The sequence below is a fragment of the Siphateles boraxobius genome, unplaced genomic scaffold (assembly GCF_051911475.1).
Source record: "Siphateles boraxobius isolate OS27281-9 unplaced genomic scaffold, OSU_SipBor_1 214, whole genome shotgun sequence".
Taxonomy (NCBI): Eukaryota; Metazoa; Chordata; class Actinopteri; order Cypriniformes; family Leuciscidae; genus Siphateles; species Siphateles boraxobius.
Window position 1 is genome coordinate 213,928 of NW_027508827.1, and position 11,073 is coordinate 225,000.

An 11,073-nucleotide genomic window follows, 5' to 3' on the forward strand; every position below is an offset into this window, starting at 1 on the left:
AGTCTACTCTGTATTGGAATCTTCTAGTGAAAATACAATCAGTCCGAGCTCACATTACAGTGTTTACTCGCATTAAAGATAAAGAAGGTAGTTTGCACCCATTTTAGGTTGTTGGTGTCTGTATGTTGAGAAGAGTGTCTTAATAATGCGAATGAGCGCTCTGCGCATGCGCTAGTTGATGACGAGCATGAGGGCGGGTGTCACCTGTTGTGTGCGCGCGCACCCGTCTGTCAGTCCGACACCCATTCATGTCAGATCACATCCGAGTCTGTGCACGGAAACCCCGCAGTTTGATCTCATTCCCGGAATAACCGTGTTTCTGACTCCCGTGAGCTCGGGTGTGACGTCATGCTCCGGTAGGATCGATCACCCTTGGCTCTGAGTTATCGATGATGAAGATGGAGGAGTTGCCGGACTTCAGAGATGTGGAGAATAAACTGGGCCGGAAAGTTCCGGAGAGTCTGACCCGCTCGTGCACGGGCGAGGCTGCGATCCGATGCTCGGAAACCCACGCGCGCGCGGATGATCTACACACACTCAACAACAAGATCCGGTTCCTCAGACAGCAGATGGTGAGTCGGTTCTGTGGAAATAAGGAGTCGGATCTTAAGACTCGCGGTGTTTGTGCTGTTTAAACTATATCATCGTCAGCAGCAGCAGCCATTTATAATGCTTTTATAACGGCCTGTGCGCGGAAATTACGCCCGTATTTATATATATGTAATCAGATTTACGGTTCATGAATTATTCGCCTCAGACATGGATTCACATGAACTTCTTTAACAAACTTCTCCAGCAGTGAACTGAACACGAGAAATATATAGTTGTATTTATGATTTTAGGTTTTGGTTTAATCTGAGATTATTATAATTTGTCATGTATGCAGTGCGTGTTAATATTGTTCGTGTCGCGGTCACGTGGGCTGCGGTGTTTCATGCCTCGTCTCCGGATGACCTGAGGTGTGTGTGTCTGTGTGTGTGTGTGTGTGTGAGAGAGAGAGACTGTACTGGACTCACACACACACACATACACACACACACTGGTAGTGTGATGAACAGATGGTTGATCCGCGTGCCTGCTGTTCTGTGATTCACTCCTGCACAAACACACCAGACTCATTAAAACCAGTCCGTTCAACAACACACAGTCAATGACATCAACAGTCATTCATGTCTGGAAACATGTACACACACACACACACACACACACACACACACACACACACACACACACACACACAGACGCGGCGCCCAGAAGGAAACTTTATACCTCATTAACCTCTAAAAGTGCGGTTTATTATCTTGTATCAGTAATATGTTACTATTCAGGTGCTCTGAGCTTTTACTGGTGAAGAAGGTACAGGATTGTTCCTTTAAAGGGATGGTTGATTATGATTTCACTTTTCTAACTTTAGTTAGTGTGTAATGTTGCGCTTTGAGCAGTGGCGGCCTTATGCATTCGGGGGCCCGTTTCAATAACTAATATGGGGCCCTACTCATATAAAACATAAACATAATAGAGCAGAAAAAGCAAGGATTCCTGTTGGTTTGCATCAATGGTATATTATTTATTACATGCACTTTCAGCTTCAAGAACAGGCAGCTCAACATAGAAGTTATCCAACCTTATTTGATTAAAATTATATAAAATTATACCGCGTTTTACGTTGGAATAAGCCTCGCCCTTTCACGGACAACTCATTTGATTAGCGCAGTATATTTCCAGCTGTCTGGGCTGACTTCAAATAAACAGCTCAAACATCCCCTCAACTTAAATTAACAAAAGCAAAGAAGAAAACGTGTCTGACTGACACTGAACCGAACACAAATACAATGATTGGCTCCGCGTCCGTGAACAGCTGAGCTCACCGGGCGGCTAAAGAGGTCACTTTTGGTAGACTGAATAAAGCGTTTCTTTTGTTGGCCAGTATCTTTTTCGTTTTTCAGCACCACTGGGATATGTAGGCAACGTTTCATTTTCCTCTTACAATTATTTTCCTGCTCATAATAACATTTTAACTTAACGGCAAAAAAGGCAAATTTATAAACAAATAAACTACCGGTATTATGCTTCAGATCACTTAAGCCGTTCTCGGGGAGGTAAACGTCGCCATGGTAACCGCGAGTTCGACCAATCAGAGACCTCAGTGTTATGCTTAGGATTGTGGGTAGTGTAGTATTTCCATAGACAGTAAAAGAGTATTTCTCCAGAAGATCGCAAATAAAACACGTTTTTCTTAAAACAATGTTGGTTTCATACTGACTTGTGGTTTTTATAGCAGCAGAAACTTTCGTTTCACAATCTCGTAGCTTGTGGTCAGTCGACCTCAGACGGTTTAGACATTATGGCTGAAAATCAATATCCTATGGAGAAAATGAATGGGATTTTTGCCGGTGTTTTGGGGAGGGCGGGGCCCGTTTCAATTGAAACGAGTGAAACATAGGTAAGGCCGCCTATGGGTTTGAGCATAAACAACATCTGCAAAGTTACGACGCTTAAAGTTTACATCAAAGGTAGATTTGCTTTTACAGAAATAGTTTTTTAAGGACTACAACAAACGGCTGGTAGGAACTACAACAGCTTCTTCACGGGTTAGTGACATCACAAGCCCTAAAATTTACATAACCCCGCCCCCGGAACACGCGGTGCATGTGGAGAAGAGGAAGAGTTGTTGCGCTTAATCTGTCCATCCGTCTCTTCACATGCAATACAACAACACAACTCTAGGCATCTTCAGTTCCCACACGAGTGATTTATAGATTATCGTGACAGAATATCCTATTTGAAGATAGTTAACTTCACATCAGCTTCATAAACTCGTCAACTAACCATTCAGAAATGTTCTGTCGCTTCTACATGTTGTCACTTCTTGAGTCTCTCCATCTTTATCTGACTCCGGTTTAAACATAAAAGGCAGAACAGTTTCACACACACACACTTGCTCTCTTGAAGCTCCGCCCTCTGTGCCCGGAGCAGCAGCTCATTTGCATTTAAAGGGACACACACAAAACGACGCGTTTTTGCTCTCCCTCAAAAAGGGACAATTTTAACATGCTGTAAAACACATCTGTAGGGTGTTTTGAGCTAAAGCTTCACACACACACACACACACACACTCTGGGGACATCAGAGACGTATTTTACATCTTGTAAAGGGGCATTATAGCCTCTTTAGTGTTCAGTGTGTGTGTGAAGGTTCGTGTGGCACACACTGCTGACAGCGATCGCCTCAGACTTACAGGACTCAAAAATTAGAATTTCTCATTTCCTATTAACTATTTAAAATCGTTCTAGTTTTATAATAACAATGGCAGTGACGGAAGGCAGGTATAGTGTGTGTGTGTGTGAGAGACAGTGTGTGTGTGTGTGAGAGTGTGTGTGAATGTGTGTGTGTGAAGTTGTGACCTGTGCAGGCCTGAACGACCATAAAGAGCTGTCATGAAGGACTGGAGGGGCATTTACAGGTCAACACACACACACACACACACACACACACACACACACACACACACACACACACACACACACACACACACACTCTTATAAACATACTCTCACAGACACACACACACACACACACACACACACACACACACACACACACACACACACACACACACTCTTATAAACATACTCTCACAGACACACACACATACTCTCTCACACACACATTCTCTCTCACATACACACACGCACACTTTCGCATTCACAGATCATCAGACTGGAAGTGTGTCAGTATTGACGAGACCATCTGATGTGTGTGTGTGTGTGTGTGTGTGTGTGTGTGTGCAAGTTTGAACTGAGTGACTGTTAATGAACTGCTGAACTGAAACACAGATCAACTGTATTTAACACAGGCCGAGTGTGTGTGTGTTTGTGTGTGTGTGTGTGTGTGTGTCAGACAGCTGTTGCCGTGGAGAACAGTGGCAGTATTGTGGTCTTTCAGTGAATCGTTCATGATTGGTCAGGGTGTGTGTTTCTGCTGCTTAAACCTCATGCAAACGAGTGTGTGTGAGTGTGTGTTTCTGCTGCTTAAACCTCATGCAAACGAGTGTGTGTGAGTGTGTGTTTCTGCTGCTTAAACCTCATGCAAACGAGTGTGTGTGAGTGTGTGTTTCTGCTGAAGGTTTCTCCTGTGTCTCGGCGGAGTTCACTGATATTTCTAAACTAATTCAGCAAAGTGCATTAAATTGATGAAAAGTGACAGTAAAGACATTTATAAAGTTCTATTTCAAATAAACGCTGTTCTATTGAACTTTACATTGTGTCAAATTAAATATATCACAGTTTCCAACCCTGATAATAATCATAGATGTTTCTGTAGCAAATCATCATATCACACTGATTTCTGACGGATCATGTGACACTGAGGACTGGCGTAATGATGATCACAGGAATGAATTACACTTTACTATATACTTTAGGGGTGTAAGGATTCAGACCGAAGCTAAAATCCGCGATAGCGCCATTGATGAGGTTATTCTCACTTTACTTTTTCACAAAACTAACTTTTCCTCTTTGACATTTCATTAAAATGTAGTGAAAGGGTGTAACCGTACATGTATTCGCCACGTAAATGTTCGTGTTATAATTTCGTGTGTGTGTGTGTGTGTGTGTACTCGACAAATACAGCGCTGTAGTCTAATCACCATTGACCAGCACCAATAATCGCAATGTTACTTTCAATAAGAAACAAAGTGTAATCTTTAAAATTCTGTCCATTTCATCACGAAATTCAAACAGTAAATGCCGCTTTGGCGCTCTTTAATGTGGCGTGACTGATCACAGCCTCAGTTCAGCGCGCGTGAACGCGATCATCTCTTCCTCTTAAACATCAATGAACATCAGGAATGTTGAAAGATACAGAACAACTTACTGAAACCAAGCATAACTCGTGTAATCTCTCGATCAGCGTTTCAACCGTGGAAAGACGTCAATTAAACCGCTTGTAAACACGATGTCACGTAGCATTACGTCATTTATCTCAGGCTAGTCATTCAGTGTGCAGTTCGTTAGTTCGCTAATTAACTCTATCACTAAATATATAAACTATACTAGCCTATATATTATATTTTACTTAACCTGTAAATCTTGATCATTTAATATAGCCTATGTTTGAAATATCTGTAAAACATAATTAGATTTAGAAGTTAATGCAAAAACTGCCTTATGTGCAGTTTACATGTTTACATACAATTTGTTATTTGAGTGTTGATTAATATATCTATAAATAGCAATTGAATTTAGGCTAATAGCTCTGTTGTTAATCTAATTTTATCGTAATGTGCAAGTGACGGCTCGCTATATAGCCTAGTTTACAGCATTAGCAGAGATATTTTTTTTTATTATAATTTAATTAATTTAAAGACAGACACAGTTTGTTCAGGAAACTTCTGTTTAATAAAAAAAGAAGTTTAGTTTTCTCCTTCCTGCTGAACCGAACCGTGACTTTGTGTATCATTACATCACTAATTCACATAGAAAACAGCTGTTTTACACTGGAATAATATTTCAGTGTTTTACTGTATTTTTGATCAAATAATTGCAGCTTTGGTGAGAAGAAGAGACTGTTTCAGAAACATTAAAGGGATAGTTCACCCAAAAAATGAAGATTAGCCCATGATTTACTCACCCTGAACTCATCCTAGTGTATATGACTATCTTCTTTCAGACGAATACAATCAGAGTTATATTAAAATATGTCCTGACTCTCCCAAGCTTTATAATGGCAGTGAATTCAATTCAATTCAATTCAAATTTATTTGTATAGCGCTTTTCACAATACACATTGTCTCAAAGCAGCTTTACAGAAATTGCATTTCGGAAATGTACATAGAAAAATACAGTTAGTTAATCAAGTATTAATTTATGGCATAACATATCGCCGGCTTTGAGTCGTCTCTTCACAGGCGTCGAGTCGTCTCTTCACAGGCGTTGGGGCATCTGAAGTCTCCGTGAGAGGCTGGATACAAACTGGAGCTGACGAACGCTATTTACCTCGGGACTAGCGTCCCGAGATAACAGCAGAAAGGCAGATGGGAAATAATTAGCATAGCTGATGTTCATAATGTTAATGCATTCGAACTGATTCAGCAGTAGTATTAAAGGTTAAGCATTAAGTGAATGCTTGGTTAAAGAGATGCGTCTTTAATCTAGTTTTAAACTGGGACAGCGAGTCTGAGGCTCGTACAATATCAGGAAGGCTATTCCAGAGTTTAGGAGCTAAATGCGAGAACGCCCTCCCTCCTTTAGTGGACTTAGATATCCTAGGAATGACCAGAAGCCTCGAATTTAGTGATCTTAAAGAGCGTGATGGATTGTATGGCGATAGAAGGTCTGTTAAATACACAGGAGCTAAACCATTTAGGGCTTTATAGGTCAGTAGGAATACTTTGTAATTGATACGTAACTTAATAGGTAACCAGTGTAGAGATGATAAAATAGGTGTTATATGATCATATTTTCTTGATCTAGTAAGAACTCTAGCAGCTGCATTTTGCACTAACTGTAGCTTGTTAATTGAGGATGTAGGACAGCCAGCTAATAAAGCATTACAGTAATCTAGTCTCGAGGTCATGAAAGTATGAACTAACTTTTCTGCATCAGAAACAGATAGCATGTTGCGTAGCTTAGCAATGTTTCTAAGGTGGAAAAAGGCTGTTCTTGTAATATATGAAATATGATTTTCGAAAGTCAAGTTGCGGTCTAGTATAACACCCAGGTCTTTTACTGTAGTGGACAAAGTAACAGGACATCCTTCTAAATTAAAGTTGTATTGTAAGGGATTTTGTGGGTAGTTTTTTGGACCAATAAGTAGTACCTCCGTTTTATCTGAATTTAATAGCAGGAAATTACACGTCATCCAGCATGAATGACTGTTTCTGTTTTGAAGTCCATAAAAGTGCATCTTTTATGATGGATAGATGCACTTTTATGATGAATAGATGCACTTTTATGATGGACAGATGCACTTTTATGATGGACAGATGTACTTTTATGATGGATAGATGCACTTTTAAGATGGATAGATGCTCTTTTATGATGGATAGAAGCACTTTTATGATGAATAGATGCACTTTTATGATGGATAGATGCACTTTTATGATGGATAGATGCACTTTTATGATGGATAGATGCTCTTTTATGATGGATAGATGCACTTTTATGATGAATAGATGCACTTTTATGATGGATAGATACACTTTTATGATGGACAGATGCACTTTTATGATGGACAGATGCACTTTTATGATGGACAGATGCACTTTTATGATGATAGATGCACTTTTATGATGGACAGATGCACTTTTATGGACTTCAAAATAGAAACAGTCATTCACTGCCATTATAAAGCTTGGAAGAGTCAGGACATGTTTTAATATAACTCTGATTGTATTCGTCTGAAAGAAGAAAGTCATATACACTAGGGCGACTTGAGGGCGAGTAAATCATGGTGTAATTTTTGGGTGAACTAATCCTTTTAAAAATCGTTATTATTTCTAAGTGGATTACTGTAATAGAAATGTAGAAGATGATAGAAATCATAAGCTGTGGTAATCATAAGTCTGTGGATGTGTTTCCTGAACGCAGGCTCATCTCCGCTCTATAGACGTTAAACTGATGCATCAGCTGCTGTCAATCAACGAGGGGGTGGAGTCGATGCGCTGGCTAATGGAGGAGCGAGGGGGCGTGGCCAGCCGGGACGGCAGCTTGACGGGCAGCTCCATCAGCCTTTCAGACAGCCAGTCCCAGCACGGCAGCGACGGATTGGATGGGATCTCGGTGGGCAGTTACCTGGACACGCTGGGAGAGGACGATCCCGATCCCGACGGATCCGTCACTGAGGAGGAGACGTTTACGAAATCTGCCCTGCGCCCTCGTGTGGAGAGCGACGAGTACTACTGCTTCAGATAACCTAAACCTCAAACTCGACGAGTACTACAGCTTCAGATAACCTAAACTCTGAACTCGACACTCGACGAGTACTACAGCTTCAGATAACCTAAACTCTGAACTCGACACTCGACGAGTACTACAGCTTCAGATAACCTAAACTCTAAACTCGACGAGTACTACTGCTTCAGATAACCTAAACTCTGAACTCGACGAGTACTACTGCTTCAGATAACCTAAACTCTAAACTCGACGAGTACTACTGCTAGGGCTGCAACTAACGATTATTTTGATAATCGATTAATCGGACGATTATTTTTTCGATTAATCGATTAATCGGATAGAACTTAAATTAGATTTTTTTTTATTATTATAACTAAATAAAACCGTAAATCAGGGTATTTATGTGTAAAAGTGTACTTTAAAAAGTGCAAAAGCCACACATTGAGTTTTACTAATATCAATATTTGCATTGTTTTTAATGATAATTGCTGATGGCAAGTTGACAAACATGATTATTGTTAAAAAAATGATATCCAACATATTATGTTTTAACACAATTTTTGTTAAAACAAATTCACACAGACATGTTGTTCAGATGTGAATATCTGAACTAAAAACAAACTAAAAACATCTAAAATATATAATTCATTTAATTTTTATTTAAAATTAATTATATATAAGGAATATAAGGATAAAGAATATAATATATATTATATATAATATATAAAAGAATAATATAAGGATAAATTGATTAAATAAATATAGAAAGACTGAAAACAATTGTGTGAATGTAGAGCCGCAGTAGATCGCGTTTGAAAAACAATTAAAACTTAGTAGACAAATGCTATAAAAAGAGAACGGAATGGAGGTAACGTTACCCAGCAAGCTAACAGGCTTGAGTAAAGGACAGGAGAAATGATGCATTAGTGCACAAGCATTCGCTGAAAACCACTGAGTACAGTGACTAAAAAACAATATTTTACTGCTGCTGTTATTAACTGCCTTTATATTTAGTGCTTCGCTTTGTTAAGACCGTTTTAATTTAACCTATTTCTGCGGTAGCGCTATTTTAATCCATCACTTACGTTGCGAGCGAACTGATTGCGCAACCTGATGCTCGAGACAAAATACAGACATCCCAAGATCCCGGAAGTCCCGGGAGTCTCCCGCATATTGATTGCGGCTCCCTGATGCCCGCGAATTAGTTCAAACTCCCGAAATCTAGAGCGCGCAAGCAAGCGGCAGAGCGCCTGAGGGAGAGAGACCTTGCGTGTGTGTGCGTACCAGTAAACGCTCCCCGTGACGTAAGCAGACCAACTAATCGATAATGACATTCGTTGACAACGATTTTCATAATCGATTATAATCGATTTTATCGATTAGTTGTTGCAGCCCTAACTACTGCTTCAGATAACCTAAACTCTGAACTCGACGAGTACTACAGCTTCAGATAACCTAAACTCTAAACTCGACGAGTACTACTGCTTCAGATAACCTAAACTCTAAACTCGACGAGTACTACTGCTTCAGATAACCTAAACTCTAAACTCGACGAGTACTACTGCTTCAGATAACCTAAACTCTGAACTCGACGAGTACTACAGCTTCAGATAACCTAAACTCTAAACTCGACGAGTACTACTGCTTCAGATAACCTAAACTCTGAACTCGACGAGTACTACAGCTTCAGATAACCTAAACTCTAAACTCGACGAGTACTACAGCTTCAGATAACCTAAACTCTAAACTCGACGAGTACTACTGCTTCAGATAACCTAAACTCTGAACTCGACGAGTACTACTGCTTCAGATAACCTAAACTCTAAACTCGACGAGTACTACTGCTTCAGATAACCTAAACTCTGAACTCGACGAGTACTACTGCTTCAGATAACCTAAACTCTAAACTCGACGAGTACTACTGCTTCAGATAACCTAAACTCTGAACTCGACGAGTACTACAGCTTCAGATAACCTAAACTCTAAACTCGACGAGTACTACTGCTTCAGATAACCTAAACTCTAAACTCGACGAGTACTACTGCTTCAGATAACCTAAACTCTAAACTCGACGAGTACTACTGCTTCAGATAACCTAAACTCTGAACTCGACGAGTACTACTGCTTCAGATAACCTAAACTCTGAACTCGACGAGTACTACAGCTTCAGATAACCTAAACTCTGAACTCGACGAGTACTACTGCTTCAGATAACCTAAACTCTAAACTCGACGAGTACTACTGCTTCAGATAACCTAAACTCTGAACTCGACGAGTACTACAGCTTCAGATAACCTAAACTCTAAACTCGACGAGTACTACTGCTTCAGATAACCTAAACTCTGAACTCGACGAGTACTACTGCTTCAGATAACCTAAACTCTAAACTCGACGAGTACTACTGCTTCAGATAACCTAAACTCTGAACTCGACGAGTACTACAGCTTCAGATAACCTAAACTCTGAACTCGACGAGTACTACAGCTTCAGATAACCTAAACTCTGAACTCGACGAGTACTACAGCTTCAGATAACCTAAACTCTGAACTCGACGAGTACTACTGCTTCAGATAACCTAAACTCTAAACTCGACGAGTACTACTGCTTCAGATAACCTAAACTCTGAACTCGACGAGTACTACTGCTTCAGATAACCTAAACTCTAAACTCGACGAGTACTACAGCTTCAGATAACCTAAACTCTGAACTCGACGAGTACTACTGCTTCAGATAACCTAAACTCTGAACTCGACGAGTACTACTGCTTCAGATAACCTAAACTCTAAACTCGACGAGTACTACAGCTTCAGATAACCTAAACTCTGAACTCGACGAGTACTACTGCTTCAGATAACCTAAACTCTAAACTCGACGAGTACTACAGCTTCAGATAACCTAAACTCTAAACTCGACGAGTACTACAGCTTCAGATAACCTAAACTCTGAACTCGACGAGTACTACTGCTTCAGATAACCTAAACTCTAAACTCGACGAGTACTACAGCTTCAGATAACCTAAACTCTAAACTCGACGAGTACTACTGCTTCAGATAACCTAAACTCTGAACTCGACGAGTACTACTGCTTCAGATAACCTAAACTCTAAACTCGACGAGTACTACAGCTTCAGATAACCTAAACTCTGAACTCGACGAGTACTACAGCTTCAGATAACCTA

The 11,073-nt window shown here is 40.2% G+C and overlaps 1 protein-coding gene across 1 annotated transcript; it reads left to right on the plus strand.

Moving 5' to 3' along the window:
• The first annotated feature begins 212 nt into the window (after positions 1-212).
• Positions 213-8,401, plus strand: lurap1l (leucine rich adaptor protein 1 like). Its single transcript, XM_077237954.1, has 2 exons — positions 213-572; positions 7,590-8,401. The coding sequence occupies exons 1-2, from the start codon at positions 390-392 to the stop codon at positions 7,911-7,913; spliced, it is 507 nt and encodes a 168-aa protein (XP_077094069.1). The 5' UTR covers positions 213-389; the 3' UTR covers positions 7,914-8,401.
• The last annotated feature ends 2,672 nt before the right edge of the window (positions 8,402-11,073 follow it).